At 52.1% G+C, this 17,588-nt stretch overlaps 1 protein-coding gene across 1 annotated transcript in view; it reads right to left on the bottom strand.

The window, feature by feature from the left end:
• The window catches only part of LOC119969176 (myosin-7-like), a 184,968-nt gene that overhangs the window by 22,817 nt on the left and 144,563 nt on the right, over nt 1–17,588 (bottom strand). Inside the window, exons 30-32 of the mRNA XM_038802412.1 lie at nt 14,050–14,246; nt 10,406–10,755; nt 5,184–5,308 (exon numbers count right to left, since the gene is read on the bottom strand). Coding sequence (XP_038658340.1) covers nt 5,184–5,308; nt 10,406–10,755; nt 14,050–14,246 — 672 coding nt within the window. The remainder of the gene's footprint in view (nt 1–5,183; nt 5,309–10,405; nt 10,756–14,049; nt 14,247–17,588) is intronic.

The raw sequence follows: 17,588 nt of genomic DNA, 5'->3' as shown, positions 1-17,588 counted from the left end.
TCAACTCAACTCAACACAACACAACATCAACTCAACTCAACACAACTCAACTAAACTCAACTCAACACAACTCAACTCAACTCAACACAACACAACATCAACTCAACTCAACACAACTCAACTAAACTCAACTCAACACAACTCAACTCAACTCAACACAACTCAACACAACTCAACTCAACACAACACAACTCAACTCAACACAACACAACATCAACTCAACTCAACACAACTCAACTAAACTCAACTCAACACAACTCAACACAACTCAACACAATTCAACACACTCAGCTCAACTCAACACAACTCAGCTCAACTCAACATAACTAAACTCAACACAACATCAACTCAACTCAACACAACTCAAAACTCAACACAACATCAACTCAACTCAACACAACTCAAATAAACTCAACTCAGCTCAACACAACTCAACTCAACACAACACAACACAACACAACATCAACTCAACTCAACACAACTCAACTAAACTCAACTCAACTCAACACAACTCAACACAACTCAACACAACACAACTCAACTCAACACAACACAACATCAACTCAACTAAACTCAACTCAACTCAACACAACTCAACTCACTCAGCTCAACACAATTCAACACACTCAGCTCAACTCAACACAACTCAGCTCAACTCAACATAACAAAACTCAACACAACATCAACTCAACTCAACACAACTCAACTAAACTCAACTCAACACAACTCAACTCAACTCAACACAACACAACATCAACTCAACTCAACACAACTCAACTAAACTCAACTCAACACAACTCAACTAAACTCAACTCAACACAACTCAACTCAACTCAACTCAACTCAACTCAACTAAACTCAACACAACTTCAACTCAACTCAACTCAACTAAACGCAACTCAATACAAGTCAACTCAACTCACTCAGCTCAACTCAACTCAACACGACACAACCTCAACTCAACTGAACACAACTCAACTCAACTCAACGCAACTCAACACAACTCAACTCAACTCAACTCAACTCACTCAGCTCAACTCAACTCAACTACTCAATGCAACTCAACTAACTCAGCCCAACTCAACTCAACACAACACAACTGAACTCAACTCAGCTCAACTAACTCAGCTCTACACAACTCAACTCAACACAACACAACTCACTCAGCTCAATTAACTCAACAAAACACAACTCAACACAACACAACGCAACTCAACTCACCCAGCTCAACTCAACTCAACTAACTGAGCCCAACTCAACTCAACACAAATCAACTCAATACAACACAGCTCAACTCAACACCACGCAACTCAACACACAACACAACTCAGCTCAACTCAACTCACTCAGCTCAACTAACTCAGTCCAACTCAGCTCAACTCAACTCAGCTCAACTCACTCAGCTCAACTCACTCAGCTCAACTCACTCAGCTCAACTCACTCAGCTCAACTCACTCAGCTCACCTACCTCAGTCCAACTCAACTCAACTCAACTCAGCTCAACTAAACTCAACTCACTTAGCTCAACTAACTCAGTCCAACTCAACTCAACTCAGCTCAATTCATCTCAACTCACTTAGCTCAGTGAACTCAGCCCAACTAACTCAGACCAACTCAACTCAAGTCTTAACTAACTCAACTAACTCAACTTACTCAACTCAACTCAATTCCTCCTTGGCCCTGAAGCTCTCACTAGTTCCCCCTTTGTTCTAGATACTGAAATAATGTTTGGAAGCATGGGAGTTTCCAGCCAGTTTTTTGCATGGTAAGTTGATTTAAATTCAATAACATTTCCACCACACATTGAGCTTCTTGCTATTCTGGATTTTGAAATTGGTCTTCCTCAAATATGAACAAACTAAGGAAGTGGTGGAACTTTCAGAGATTTTACACACACAGATTATTTCCTACGAGGCACAATGGAGTCTTTGGGTGAATGTCAGTTATCATTGAAAGAAAATCATAAATTATGGTCAGGAGCATCCTGCCTCCATTTAATCAACACTTTGAGGCGACGTCACAACTGTCAGACCAACAATTGGCTCAGGGCAAGACTTCTACCCCCATCTGGGAGGATATCCCATCTCAGAGAGTTGCTGGTCAATCAAATGGCCGGAAATGGAGGGCCGAAGGGCCTGTTCCTGTTCCTGTGCTGTAATGCCCTCAACCTGGTGGCACCCTAGGTGCGAAGACCATGACTGGGAAGGTTGTTGAAGGGGCCGCTGAGTGGAGGTGGGATGGGGTGGTGGCGATGTGGAATCTCTACTGCCAGGCCCCATGTGTGAAGGGCATAGGGCCACCATCGGGAGGGTGGGTGGAATAAGGGGAAAGGGGAGTAGAATAAGATTGGGCCTCTACCCTGCCCCATTCTGGTGAAATACAAGTGGGGGTGGGGAGGAGGCTGTTATGGACCTTTAAGGGTTACAGTTGGCCCAGGGGCAGTTGGTTCACCTCTCCCACCACTTCTGTGCCATCCAATTCTACACCCCCTCTCCATACCTGTGGTGTGGTGCTGGAATACTCCAGGCTTGGCAGATTTAGAAAGTATTTTCAACACAGAAACATACCATTCACCCCAACCCATCCATGAGCCCATTACCATATCCTCCAATCCTGACTCCCTAACGTGTTTATCCAGCTTCCCCCTTAAATGTCTCAATACTATTCACTTCAACCGCTCCAGAGTTCGGAGGTTCCACATTCCCAACACTCTGTACACAACAAAGTTTCTCCTCAATTCCTGAGTGGATTTCGGAGTGACTGACTGTCTTATATTGATGGTCCTTGATCTCTGCACAAGTGGAAACATCTTCTCCGTGTCCACCCTATAAACCTTTCATACTTTGCAAAGTGCTTTTTATTGGATCGGCCTTTGGCTGACAAAGAACGAGCAGATAGTGATGGAGCAGGGAGCAGGGAGCAGGGAACAGGGAGCAGGGAGCAGGGAACAGGGAGCAGGGAGCAGGGAACAGGGAACAGGGAGCAGGGAACAGGGAACAGGGAGCAGGTAACAGGTAACAGGGAGCAGGGAACAGGGAACAGGGAGCAGGTAACAGGGAGCAGGGAGCAGGGAACAGGGAGCAGGGAGCAGGGAGCAGGGAGCAGGGAGCAGGGAGCAGGGAGCAGGGAACAGGGAGCAGGGAACAGGGAACAGGGAACAGGGACTTGGGAGCTGGGAGCAGGGAACAGAGAACAGGGAGCTGGGAGCAGGGAACAGGGAACAGGGAGCTGGGAGCAGGGAACATGGAGCAGGGAACAGGGAGAAGGGAGCTGGGATTAGGGAACAAGGAACAGGGAGCAGAGAACAGGGAACAGGGAGCAGGGAGCTGGGAGCAGGGAGCAGGGAGCAGGGAGCAGGGAACAGGGAACAGGGACTTGGGAGCAGGGAGAAGGGAGCAGGGAACAGGTAACAGGGAACAGGGAACAGGTAACAGGGAACAGGGAGCAGGGAGCAGGGAGCTGGGAGCAGGGAACAGGGAGCAGAAGAAGGGAGCAGGGAGCAGGGAATAGGGAACAGGGTAGGGAGCAAGGAACAGGGAGCAGTAAACAGGGAACAGGGAGCTGGGAGCAGGGAACAGGGAACAGGGAGCAGGGAACAGGGAGCTGGGAGCAGGGAACAGGGAACAGGGAACAGGGAGCAGGGAACAGGGGACAGGGAGCAGGGAGCAGGGAGCAGGGAGAAGAGAGCAGGGAACAGGGAGCAGGGAACAGGGAGCTGGGAACAGGGAACATGGAGCTGGGAGCAGGGAGCAGCGAACAGGGAGCAGGGAACAGGGAGCAGGGAGCAGGGAACAGGGAGCAGGGAACAGGGAGCTGGGAGCAGGGAACAGGGAACAGGGAGCAGGGAGCTGGGAGCAGGGAACAGGGAACAGGGAGCAGGGAGCAGGGAGCAGGAACAGGGAACAGGGAGCTGGGAACAGGGAACAGGGAGCAGGGAACAGGGACTTGGGAGCTGGGAGCAGGGAACAGGGAGCAGGGAACAGGGACTTGGGAGCTGGGAACAGGGAGCAGGGAGAAGGGAGCAGGGAACAGGGAGCAGGGAGCAAGGAACGGGGAACAGGGTAGGGAGCAGCAAACAGGGAGCAGGGAACAGGGAGCTGGGAACAGGGAACAGGGTAGGGAGCAGCAAACAGGGAGCAGGGAACAGGGAGCTGGGAACAGGGAACAGGGAGCTGGGAGCAGGGAACAGGGAACAGGGAGCTGGGAGCAGGAACCTGGGAGAAGGGAGCAGGGAACAGGGAGCAGGGAGCAGGGAATAGGGAACAGGGTAGGGAGCAAGGAACAGGGAGCAGGGAACAGGGAACAGGGAGCAGTGAACAGGGAGCTGGGAGCAGGGAACAGGGAAGAGAGAGCAGGGAACAGGGAACAGGGAGCAGGGAACTGGGAACAGGGAGCTGGGAGCAGGGAGCAGCGAACAGGGAACAGGGAGCTGGGAACAGGGAGCTGGGAACAGAGTAGGGAGCAGGCAACTGGGAGCAGGGAACAGGGAAGAAGGAGCAGGGAGCAGAGAACAGGGAGCTGGGAGCAGGGAACAGGGAGCAGGGAGCTGGGAACAGGGAACAGGGAACAGGGAGCTGGGAACAGGGAGCAGGGAACAGGGAGCTGGGAACAGGGAGCTGGGAGCAGGGAACAGGGAGCAGGGAGCTGGGAACAGGGAACAGGGAACAGGGAGCTGGGAACAGGGAGCAGGGAACAGGGAGCTGGGAACAGGGAGCTGGGAGCAGAGAGCTGGGAACAGGGAGCTGGGAACAGGGAGCTGGGAACAGGGAGCTGGGAACAGAGAGCTGGGAGCAGAGAGCTGGGAGCAGGGAGCTGGGAGCAGGGAGCTGGGAGCAGGGAGCTGGGAGCAGGGAGCTGGGAGCAGGGAGCTGGGAGCAGAGAGCTGGGAGCAGAGGTCGCGTGGCCACCTTCAGGGTCTCTGCTTCACAAGCGGGCAATCCAGCCGGGTCATTTCTGATGATAATCAATAACTCTTTCCTCTTCTCCTATCTTGAGAACTTCTTCATTGTTCAGTGTTTTCTCCAACAGATCCACTCCATCCTTCCTCAAAACTATATTTCACAACTTTTTAAATCTCAAGAAGTCCACTTTTAGCAACGTCCATGTTCCAGCCCCGGACCAGACAAGGCCAACTCATTTCATTCTCCTTTCATTCCTACTCTCCAGCTCTCAGTTGGACCTACCTCAGCCTCGGCCAATGCTGCCTGCAGATCGCTCTTCTCTTGCTCCAGGCTCTTTTTCACTTTCTCCAGCTCGTGGATGGTTTTGCTGCCTTCACTAATCTGGTCAGTCAGATCGGAGATTTCATCTGTAACCATAAGAAACACAATTTCAGCTTCTAGTCCAGAGACTGATACACAATTTAAGCAGTGCTCCACTGTGCTCTGACAGTGCAGCACTCCCTCAGTACTGACCCTCTGACAGTGCAGCACTCCCTCAGTACTGACCCTCTGACAGTGCAGCGCTCCCTCAGTACTGACCCTCTGACAGTGCAGCACTCCCTCAGTACTGACCCTCTGACAGTGCGGCACTCCCTCAGTACTGACCCTCCCACAGTGCAGCACTCCCTCAGTACTGACCCTCTGACAGTGCGGCACTCCCTCAGTACTGACCCTCTGACAGTGCAGCGCTCCCTCAGTACTGACCCTCTGACAGTGCGGCACTCCCTCAGTACTGACCCTCTGACAGTGCAGCACTCCCTCAGTACTGACCCTCTGACAGTGCGGCACTCCCTCAGTACTGACCCTCTGACAGTGCAGCGCTCCCTCAGTACTGACCCTCTGACAGTGCAGCACTCCCTCAGTACTGACCCTCTGACAGTGCGGCACTCCCTCAGTACTGACCCTCTGACAGTGCGGCACTCCCTCAGTACTGACCCTCTGACAGTGCAGCACTCCCTCAGTACTGACCCTCTGACAGTGCGGCACTCCCTCAGTACTGACCCTCTGACAGTGCGGCACTCCCTCAGTACTGACCCTCTGACAGTGCGGCTCTCCCTCAGTACTGACCCTCTGACAGTGCGGCACTCCCTCAGTACTGACCCTCTGACAGTGCGGCACTCCCTCAGTACTGACCCTCTGACAGTGCGGCACTCCCTCAGTACTGACCCTCTGACAGTGCATCTCCCTCAGTACTGACCCTCTGACAGTGCGGCACTCCCTCAGTACTGACCCTCTGACAGTGCGGCACTCCCTCCGTACTGACCCTCTGACAGTGCGGCACTCCCTCAGTACTGACCCTCTGACAGTGCAGCACTCCCTCAGTACTGACCCTCTGACAGTGCGGCACTCCCTCAGTACTGACCCTCTGACAGTGCGGCTCTCCCTCAGTACTGACCCTCTGACAGTGCGGCACTCCCTCAGTACTGACCCTCTGACAGTGCAGCGCTCCCTCAGTACTGACCCTCTGACAGTGCGGCTCTCCCTCAGTACTGACCCTCTGACAGTGCGGCACTCCCTCAGTACTGACCCTCTGACAGTGCGGCACTCCCTCAGTACTGACCCTCTGACAGTGCGGCACTCCCTCAGTACTGACCCTCTGACAGTGCGGCACTCCCTCCGTACTGACCCTCTGACAGTGCGGCACTCCCTCAGTACTGACCCTTTGACAGTGCGGCACTCCCTCAGTACTGACCCTCTGACAGTGCGGCACTCCCTCAGTACTGACCCTCTGACAGTGCGGCTCTCCCTCAGTACTGACCCTCTGACAGTGCGGCACTCCCTCAGTACTGACCCTCTGACAGTGCAGCGCTCCCTCAGTACTGACCCTCTGACAGTGCGGCTCTCCCTCAGTACTGACCCTCTGACAGTGCGGCACTCCCTCAGTACTGACCCTCTGACAGTGCGGCACTCCCTCAGTACTGACCCTCTGACAGTGCGGCACTCCCTCAGTACTGACCCTCTGACAGTGCGGCACTCCCTCAGTACTGACCCTCTGACAGTGCAGCACTCCCTCAGTACTGACCCTCTGACAGTGCGGCACTCCCTCAGTACTGACCCTCTGACAGTGCAGTACTCCCTCAGTACTGACCCTCTGACAGTGCGGGGCTCCCTCAGTACTGACCCTCTGACAGTGCGGGGCTCCCTCAGTACTGACCCTCTGACAGTGCGGCACTCCCTCAGTACTGACCCTCCCACAGTGCGGCACTCCCTCAGTGCTGACCCTCTCACAGTGCAGGGCACCCTCAGTACTGACCCTCTGACAGTGCAGCACTCCCTCAGTACTGACCCTCTGACAGTGCAGCACTCCCTCAGTACTGACCCTCTGACAGTGCGGCACTCCCTCAGTACTGACCCTCTGACAGTGCGGCACTCCCTCAGTACTGACCCTCTGACAGTGCGGCTCTCCCTCAGTACTGACCCTCTGACAGTGCGGCACTCCCTCAGTACTGACCCTCTGACAGTGCGGCACTCCCTCAGTACTGACCCTCTGACAGTGCGGCACTCCCTCAGTACTGACCCTCTGACAGTGCATCTCCCTCAGTACTGACCCTCTGACAGTGCGGCACTCCCTCAGTACTGACCCTCTGACAGTGCGGCACTCCCTCCGTACTGACCCTCTGACAGTGCGGCACTCCCTCAGTACTGACCCTCTGACAGTGCAGCACTCCCTCAGTACTGACCCTCTGACAGTGCGGCACTCCCTCAGTACTGACCCTCTGACAGTGCGGCTCTCCCTCAGTACTGACCCTCTGACAGTGCGGCACTCCCTCAGTACTGACCCTCTGACAGTGCGGCTCTCCCTCAGTACTGACCCTCTGACAGTGCGGCACTCCCTCAGTACTGACCCTCTGACAGTGCAGCGCTCCCTCAGTACTGACCCTCTGACAGTGCGGCTCTCCCTCAGTACTGACCCTCTGACAGTGCGGCACTCCCTCAGTACTGACCCTCCCACAGTGCGGCACTCCCTCAGTGCTGACCCTCTCACAGTGCAGGGCACCCTCAGTACTGACCCTCTGACAGTGCAGCACTCCCTCAGTACTGACCCTCTGACAGTGCAGCACTCCCTCAGTACTGACCCTCTGACAGTGCGGCACTCCCTCAGTACTGACCCTCTGACAGTGCGGCACTCCCTCAGTACTGACCCTCTGACAGTGCGGCTCTCCCTCAGTACTGACCCTCTGACAGTGCGGCACTCTCTCAGTACTGACCCTCTGACAGTGCGGCACTCCCTCAGTACTGACCCTCTGACAGTGCGGCACTCCCTCAGTACTGACCCTCTGACAGTGTGGCACTCCCTCAGTACTGACCCTCTGACAGTGCGGCACTCCCTCAGTACTGACCCTCTGACAGTGCAGCATTCCCTCGGTACTGACCCTCCCACAATGCAGCACTCCCTCAGTACGGACCCTCTGACAGTGCGGCACTCCCTCAGTACTGATTCTCTGACAGTGCGGCACTCCCTCAGTACTGACCCTCTGACAGTGCAGCACTCCCTTAGTACTGACTCTCTGACAGTGCGGCACTCTCTCAGTACTGACCCTCTGACAGTGCGGCACTCCCTCAGTACTGACCCTCTGACAGTGCGGCACTCCCTCAGTACTGACCCTCTGACAGTGCGGCACTCTCTCAGTACTGGCCCTCTGACAGGGCGGCACTCCCTCAGTACTGACCCTCTGACAGTGTGGCACTCCCTCAGTACTGACCCTCTCACAGCTGGGAAACCCAAAAATATTTGCCTAAATGGATTTCAGGAAGTACAGTTTCCAGAGACCGTTGGGCTTCATGCAGATGTGTGATCTGGAGAATGGCCGTTTGCTGATTTAACAGGTGTACTAGTGGGGAGAAGGCTACACGTGTGCTTTCATCCATTTTCACAACTTTTAATAAATTAATTCTTGGACTGCAGTCCCTGCGGTGTAGGTGCACCCACTGTGCTGTTAGGGAGGGAGTTCCAGGATTTTGACCCAGCGACAGTGAAGGAACGGCCGATATATAGAACAGTACAGCACAGAACAGGCCCTTCGGCCCTCGATGTTGTGCCGAGCCATGATCACCCTACTCAAACCCACGTATCCAACCTATACCAGTAACCCAACAACCCCCCCCCTTAACCTTACTTTTTAGGACACTACGGGCAATTTAGCATGGCCAATCCACCTAACCCGCACATCTTTGGACTGTGGGAGGAAACCGGAGCATCCGGAGGAAACCCACGCACACACGGGGAGGACGTGCAGACTCCGCACAGACAGTGACCCAGCCGGGAATCGAACCTGGGACCCTGGAGCTGTGAAGCATTTATGCTAACCACTATGCTACCGTGCAGCCCCAATCTTTCCCAGTCAGGGTGGTGTGACTTGGAGGGGAACCTCCAGGTGGTGGGGTACAGGTATCTGTCCTTCTAGATGGTAGTCGTCATGGGTTTGGAAGGTGCTGTCTCAGGAACCTTGGTGAGTTCCTGCAGTGCATCTTGTAGACGGTACACATGGCTGCCACTGTTTGTCAGTGGTGGAGGGTTTGAATGTTTGTGCTGTACCTGCCCTGGGAGTGTTTGATGGGGACAGTGTAGCGGGAGCTTTACTCTGTATCTAACCCCGTGCTGTACCTGTCCTGGGAGCGTTTGATGGGGACAGTGTAGAGGGAGCTTAACTCTGTATCTAACCCCATGCTGTACCTGTCCTGGGAGTGTTTGATGGGGACAGTGTAGAGGGAGCTTTACTCTGTATCTAACCCCGTGCTGTACCTGTCCTGGGAGTGTTTGATGGGGTCAGTGTAGAGGGAGCTTTACTCTGTATCTAACCCCGTGCTTTACCTGTCCTGGGAGTGTTTGATGGGGACAGTGTAGAGGGAGCTTTACTCTGTATCTAACCCCATGCTGTACCTGTCCTGGGAGTGTTTGATGGGGACAGTGTAGAGGGAGCTTTACTCTGTATCTAACCCCGTGCTGTACCTGTCCTGGGAGTGTTTGATGGGGACAGTGTAGAAGGAGCTTTACTCTGTATCTAACCCCGTGCTGTACCTGCCCTGGGAGTGTTTGATGGGGACAGTGTAGAAGGAGCTTTACTCTGTATCTAACCCCGTGCTGTACCTGCCCTGGGAGTGTTTGATGGGGACAGTGTAGAGGGAGCTTTACTCTGTATCTAACCCCATGCTGTACCTGTCCTGGGAGTGTTTGATGGGGACAGTGTAGAGGGAGCTTTACTCTGTATCTAACCTCGTGCTGTACCTGTCCTGGGAGTGTTTGATGGGGACAGAGTAGAGGGAGCTTTACTCTGTATCTAACCCCATGCTGTACCTGTCCTGAGAGTGTTTGATGGGGACAGTGTAGAAGGAGCTTTACTCTGTATCTAACCCCGTGCTGTACCTGTCCTGGGAGTGTTTGATGGGGACAGTGTAGAGGGAGCTTTACTCTGTATCTAACCCCGTGCTGTACCTGTCCTGGGAGTGTTTGATGGGGATAGTACCTTGAAGGTTCTTGTTCTCTCGTTTGAGAGTCTCCAGATGGTCTAGTGACTCCTCATAGGCATTCTTCAGTTTAAAGAGCTCAGTGCTGAGACTCCGAGCTTCCTTTTGTGATGCTTCCAGCTCAGCTTGAGTCTCCTCAAACTTCTGCTTCCAGTCAGAAATTGTCTTGTCAAAGTTGCGTTGTTTTTTGTCGAAAGCAATTGCAGCTGAATTGGCTCTCTCCAGGTCAATGGCCAGATCCTCAATTTCGGTCTGCAGCCGATGCTTTGTCTTGTCCAGGGAGGAGCATTTGGCATTGACCGCTTCCACCGACTCCTCTGCTTCTTGGAGACGGATGGCCAATTTTTTCCTATTGCCAAAGAAATCAGACAAATTTGGTTATTTCCTGCAGCTTATTAAGAGGACCCAGGATATAAATCGAATCATCACTCAATTCAGGCATCCAGAACTCCCAGGACAGGTACAGCACGGGATTAGATACAGAGTAAAGCTCCCTCTACACTGTCCCCATCAAACACTCCCAGGACATGCACAGCACGGGGTTAGATACAGAGTAAAGCTCCCTCTACACTGTCTCCATCAAACACTCCCAGGGCAGGTACAGCACGGGGTTAGATACAGAGTAAAGCTCCCGCTACACTGTCCCCATCAAACACTCCCAGGACAGGTACAGAACGGGGTTAGATACAGAGTAAAGCTCCCTCTACACTGTCCCCATCAAACACTCCCAGGACAGGTACAGCAAGCGGTTAGATACAGAGTAAAGCTCCCTCTACACTGTCCCCATCAAACACTCCCAGGACAGGTACAGCACGGGGTTAGATACAGAGTAAAGCTCCCGCTACACTGTCCCCATCAAACACTCCCAGGACAGGTACAGCACGGGGTTAGATACAGAATAAAACTTTCTCGCTGGCTTTTCAAAGGTATAAGAAATGCCCATAAACTTTGAGGAGCCAAGAGACTAGTAAGATTATGGATCTGAGGGCAGCACGGTGGCGCAGTGGGTTAGCACTGCTGCCTCACGGCACCGACGTCCCAGGTTCGATCCCGGCTCTGGGTCACTGTCTGTGTGCAGTTTGCACATTCTCCCCGTGGTTGTGTGGATTTCACCCCCACAACCCAAAGATGTGCAGGGTAGGTGGATTGGTCACGCTAAATTGCCCCTTAAATGGAAAAACAAAGAATTGGGTAATCTAAATTTATTTTTTAAAAAGAGATATGGATCTGAAAGAAATTAATATTCTTAAAATGTAGTGCTAGAGAAAATAATGGGGCTGAAAGTTGATAAATGCCTGAATCTAAGGCTCTGCTCCCCAGTGTTGACAGAGGTTGCTATAGAAATAGTGGATATGTTGCTATAGAAATAGTGGATATGTTGCTATAGAAATAGTGGATATGTTGCTATAGAAATAGTGGATATGTTGCTATAGAAATAGTGGATATGTTGCTATAGAAATAGTGGATATGTTGCTATAGAAATAGTGGATATGTTGCTATAGAAATAGTGGATATGTTGCTATAGAAATAGTGGATATGTTGCTATAGAAATAGTGGATATGTTGCTATAGAAATAGTGGATATGTTGCTATAGAAATAGTGGATATGTTGCTATAGAAATAGTGGATATGTTGCTATAGAAATAGTGGATATGTTGGTGATCATCTTCCAAAATTCGATAGAATCTTGAACTTTTCCTGCAGATTGAAAGGTGGCACGGTAGCACAGTGGTTAGCACTGTCGCTCCACGGTCCCAGGTTCAATTCCCTCTTGGGTCACTGTCTGTACGGAGTCTGCACGTTCTCCCCGTGTCTGTGTGGATTTCCTCCGGGTGCTCCGGTTTCCTCCCACAAGTCTCGAAAGACGTGCTGTTAGGTGAATTGGACATTTTGAATTCTCCCACTGTGTACCCGAACAGGTGCCGGAGTGTGGCGACTAGGGGATTTTCACAGTAACTTCATTGCAGTGTTAATGTAGGCCTACTTGTGACAATAATAAAGATTATTATTATTAAATGTCACCCCACTATTTAAGAGGGGAGATACAACAGGGAACTACAAAACCATTTTGCCTGATGTCAAAAATCGGAAAAATGCTGGTATCTATTATAAAGAATGTGAATACTGGACACTTAGAAAATAGAAGCAAAATTGGGCAGAATCAACATGGATTTATGAAAGGCAAATCATTTTTGACAAATCGGTTGAAATTTTTGAAGCTTTTTACTTGCAGAATAGATATGGGAGAACTGAGGGACTGGTTTTTGGAATTTCAGGATGTTTTCCATAATGTTCCACACAGAAGGTGAATAAGCAGAATTAGAGCTCCTGGGCGGGATTCTCCCCTACCCGGCGTGACGGGGGGTCCAGGCGTAGGGGAGTGGCGCCAACCTCTCCGGGGTCGGGCCTCCCCAAAGGCGGGGAATTCTCCCCACCTTTGGGGGCCAGCCCCGCGCCGGAGCGGTTGGCACCAGAAGACTGGCGCAAAAAACCGGAGCCCCCGGCAGTGGGGCTGGCCGAAAGGCTTTCGCTGGCCGGCGCATGCACGATGTGGGTTTCTCTTCCGCTTCCGCCATGGCAGAGGCCGTGGTGGCCGCGGAGAGAAAGAGTGCCCCCAGGGCACTGGCCCGGAGTCTGAGCGGGGGGCCCCCGATCGCGGGCCAGGCCACCGTGGGGGCACCCCCCCAGGGTCCGATCGCCCCCGCACCCCCCAGGACCCCGGGGGCCCGCTCGCGCCGCCGATCCCGCCGCCACCAGAGGTGGTTCAAACCTCGGCGGCGGGAGAGGCCTCCCAGCAGCAGGACTTCGGCCCATCCGGGCCGGAGAATCACCGCAGGGGCCTCTCCGATCGGAGTGGCGAGATTCCTGCCCCCGCCACTTCTCGGGTGGCGGAGAATCTCTGCCACGGCGGGGGCGGGATATTCGGCGGCCCCAGGCGATTCTCCGACCCTGCTGGGGGTTGGAGAATTTCGCCCCCTGTTATTGGAGGTATCACTGCACCAAGGTCCCAGGTTCCATCCCGGCTCTGGGTCACTGTCCGTTTGGAGTTTACATTCTCCCCGTGTCTGCGTGGTTCTCACCCCCACAACCCAAAGGTGTGCAGGGTAGGTGGATTGGCCACGCTAAATTGCAGCTTAATTGGACAAATTTACAAAAACAATGGGCGCAATTCTCCGCTGCCCACGACGGGTCGGAGAATAGCGGGAGGGCGTCCCCGACATTTTTCACACCCTCCCGCTATTCTCCCCCCCCCCCCCCCCCCCCATGGCCGCCCCACGACACGAATCGCTGCTAGCCCTGCCCGGGGGGGAGAATCGGGTCCCGGGAGGGGGCGCGGAGGCTGCCGTGAAACACGGCCAGTTTCACAGCAGCCTTTACGACTCGCTGCTTTTGCGAAGAATCGCGCCCAATGGCTTTCTGGTCACCATTAGACTAGCTTTTAATTCCAGATTTATTTAATCGAATTTAAATGTGACCAGTTTCCACGGTGGGATTTGTCGGCCCTGTTCCCAGACCATTAGCCTGAATCTCGGGATTTATAGTCCAGTTACAATCCCACTGTGCCACCAATTCAGAGAGTTGACCTCAGCAAGGACAATAAGCAGTCAGATGTATTCCTGGTTAAAGATTGTCACCGGACTTACTTTGCCTCCTCAAGTTCCTCTGTTCTCTGGATCGCATCAGTTTCATATTTGTTTCGCCACTGTGCCACCTCAGCATTGGCTTTGGACAGGGCTCGCTGTAATTCTCCCTTTGCCTCCTGTTCTTCCTCGTACTGTTCCCTCAGAAGGTCACAGTCATGTCGGGAACCATGCAGGGCATGGGCCAGAGCATTCTTGGACTTGGATGTAAGCACAAAAACAATTTAACATCATTGGCTGTGCTACAGTTATATCCAGTCCAACACTGACCTCAGTATGAGGCCTTGAAGTCAAATGGAGTCTAAACCAATCAACCTTCCTGCTGGCTTCCTACTAATGTCACAACCTAACTGGTCCTGAGAGATTAAGATGAGGAAGATTTCAGACTGAAGCCCATGTCCACATTGACCAGATACTTCAACAATGAACCATACTGGTTGTCACAACAGCTGCTGAGCAGAGTTTCTGGTCCTGTACAGCTAATATGAAGCTATGTAGATTGTTGATGAGGATTGAACAGGGCTCAGGCACCTCACACAATCAAACTAAAGTCACTGTCCATCTGTCCCCAAGAACTGTTGATATTTGGACAAGATTACAAAGGCCTTTGAGCCTCTGAAACTCGCTCCAGCAACAGGTGTTTTCAGAGAATGAGGGAGATCTCGGAGGCCAAACAACTCCTTTCACTTAAAACTGAACTTCCAAACTGCTAGTTACTCGCTCTGAGCAGCCATTCACCGGAACCTTCCACAGTCAATCTACAGAACCACGTCCTCATCTTTCCCATTCAAGGTTTACCAGATTGATTCCTGGGATGACGGGACCTACGTATGAGGAGAGATTGAATTGGTTAGCATTGTATTCGCTGGAGTTCAGAAAAATGAGGGGGATTTCAGAGAAACCTATAAAATTCTAACAGGACTAGACAGGGTAGATGCAGGAAGGCCCCGGGTCAGTGTCCGTGTGGAGTTTGCACATTCTCCCCGTGTCTGCGTGGGTCTCACCCCCACAACCCAAAGATGTGCAGGGTGGGTGGATTGGCCACGCTAAATTGGAAAAAAATAATTGGATAGTCTAAATTTATTAGAAGAAAGATATAGACCTTGGGGCGGGATCAGGCTATTGAATTGGATTATTAACCATGATCATAATGAATAGCGGTTAGGGATTGAGGGGCTGAATGGCCTCCTCCTGCTCCTATTTTCTATATTTCTATGAAGCATGTCCTCTCTTTATTCTGGTCATTTCCTTGCATACTCCTCATCCATCACTCCTTGATATTAAAGAGCCTCAAATGATCATATCTGATGAGGAATCTATTTCCTAACCTCCCACACAGGAGGTTAGTGAACACAAATTGGAGCACATGGGTTGTGAGGTAATGAACTGGTTTGGACTGAAAATTGGTTAACAGACAGAAAGCATAGATAGGAAAAACGAGTCACTCTCAGGATGACAGGCTGTTACTGGTGAGATACGGAAAGGATCAGTGCTCCACAAGACCATAAGATGTAGGAGCAGAAATAGGCCACTCGGCCCATCGAGTCTGCTCCGCCATTCAATCATGGTTGATATTTTTCTCATCCCCATTCTCCTGCCTTCTCCCCATAACCCCTGATCCCCTTATTAATCAAGAACCTGTCTATCTCTGTCTTAAAGACACTCAGTGAATTAGCCTCCACAGCCTTCTGTGGCAAAGAGTTCCACAGATTCACCACCCTCTGGCTGAAGAAATTCCTTCTCATCTCTGTTTAAAGGATCGCCCCTTTAGTCTGAGATTGTGTTCTCTGCTTCCTACAAGTGGAAAAATCCTCTCCACATCCACTCTATCCAGGCCTCGCAGTATCCTGTAAGTTTCAATAAGATCCCCCCTCATCCTTCTAAACTCCAGCGAGTACAGGCCCATAGTCCTCAAGCGTTCCTCATACGACAAGCTCTTCATTCCAGGGATCATTCTTGTGAACCTCCTCTGGACCCTTTCCAAGGCCAGAACATCCTTCCTTAGATACGGGGCCCAAAACTGCTCACAATACTCCAAATGGGGTCTGACCAGAGCCTTCTATAGCCTCAGAAGTACACCCCTGCTCTTGTATTCTAGCCCTCTCGACATGAATGCTAACATTGCATTTGCCTTCCTAACTGCCGACTGAATCTGCATGATCCTTTCAAACTGAGATGAGGAGGTAATAATGTATAAATGTTCCCTTTCTATCAAAGTCAACATCACAATTACCACACTCTCCAAAAAACCACCTGTGTACCTACAGAATCCCACCCGTCTTCCAACTTTTTAGTGACTACACCATCCTTCCCTCAATCAAATCCTCACCACTATTGCCCAGCTGCCTGGGATTGATCTCACGTAGCTCCATTCTTATTGAGACTCCATGGAACCGTTTCTCTTCCTGCTCCGGCTCTGTTACGTCTGGTGTGCCCCAAGGACCGAATCTTGGCCCCTCTGATTTCTCATCTTTGTGCTGTTCCAGGGTAACAACATCCTAGTTTTCACACCCAGCTCTTCCTCACCACCACCTCCAACTCCCCCAGTGTCACTAAATGACCAGGCTGCTTATCTGACATCCGACTCTGGAGAAGGAGAAATCTAAACACAGCTGAAGCCATTGTCTTTGTTGTCACCATGGACTCAGTTCCCTGACCAACTCCCTTCCTCTCCCTGCTCTCAGGCTTAACCACACTCTTTTCAATGTCCTATTTGGCCTCTAGTTGAGCTTCTTACCCCATTTCCTATCCATCACCAAGACCACCTACTTCTAGTGTTGTAATATCATCGTCCCACCCTGCACCATTCCATCCAAAACTCCCATTCCCTTATTAATGGCTTCTAACTCAGTAAGGCCTTCATCCTTTTCACATTGCTTCATGGCCTCCCTCCCTATCTCCCAAACCTCCTCCGTCCCCACAGCCCTCCCTATCTCCCAAACCTCCTCCGTCCCCACAGCCCTCCCTATCTCCCAAACCTCCTCCATCCCCACAGCCCTCCCTATCTCTGTAACCTCCTCCAGCCCTATAACCCTCCCTATCTCTGTAACCTCCTCCAGCCCCTACACCCCCTCCCTATCTCTGTAACCTCCTCCAGCCCCTACAATCCTCCCTATCTCTGTAACCTCCTCCAGCCCCTACACCCCCTCCCTATCTCTGTAACCTCCTCCAGCCCCTACAATCCTCCCTATCTCTGTAACCTCCTCCAGCCCCTACAACCCTCCCTATCTCTGTAACCTCCTCCAGCCCAATGACCCTCCCTATCTCTGTAACCTCCTCCAGTCCCTACAATCCTCCCTATCTCTGTAACCTCCTCCAGCCCTATAACCCTCCCTATCTCTGTAACCTCCTCCAGCCCTATAACCCTCCCTATCTCTGTAACCTCCTCCAGCCCCTACAATCCTCCCTATCTCTGTAACCTCCTCCAGCCCCTACAACCCTCCCTATCTCTGTAACCTCCTCCAGCCCTATAACCCTCCCTATCTCTGTAACCTCCTCCAGCCCCTACACCCCCTCCCTATCTCTGTAACCTCCTCCAGCCC

Source organism: Scyliorhinus canicula, chromosome 7 (assembly GCF_902713615.1).
Source record: "Scyliorhinus canicula chromosome 7, sScyCan1.1, whole genome shotgun sequence".
NCBI classification, from domain to species: domain Eukaryota; kingdom Metazoa; phylum Chordata; class Chondrichthyes; order Carcharhiniformes; family Scyliorhinidae; genus Scyliorhinus; species Scyliorhinus canicula.
Note: the sequence above shows the minus strand (reverse complement) of the source record. Positions and strands in the feature narration are given on the sequence as shown.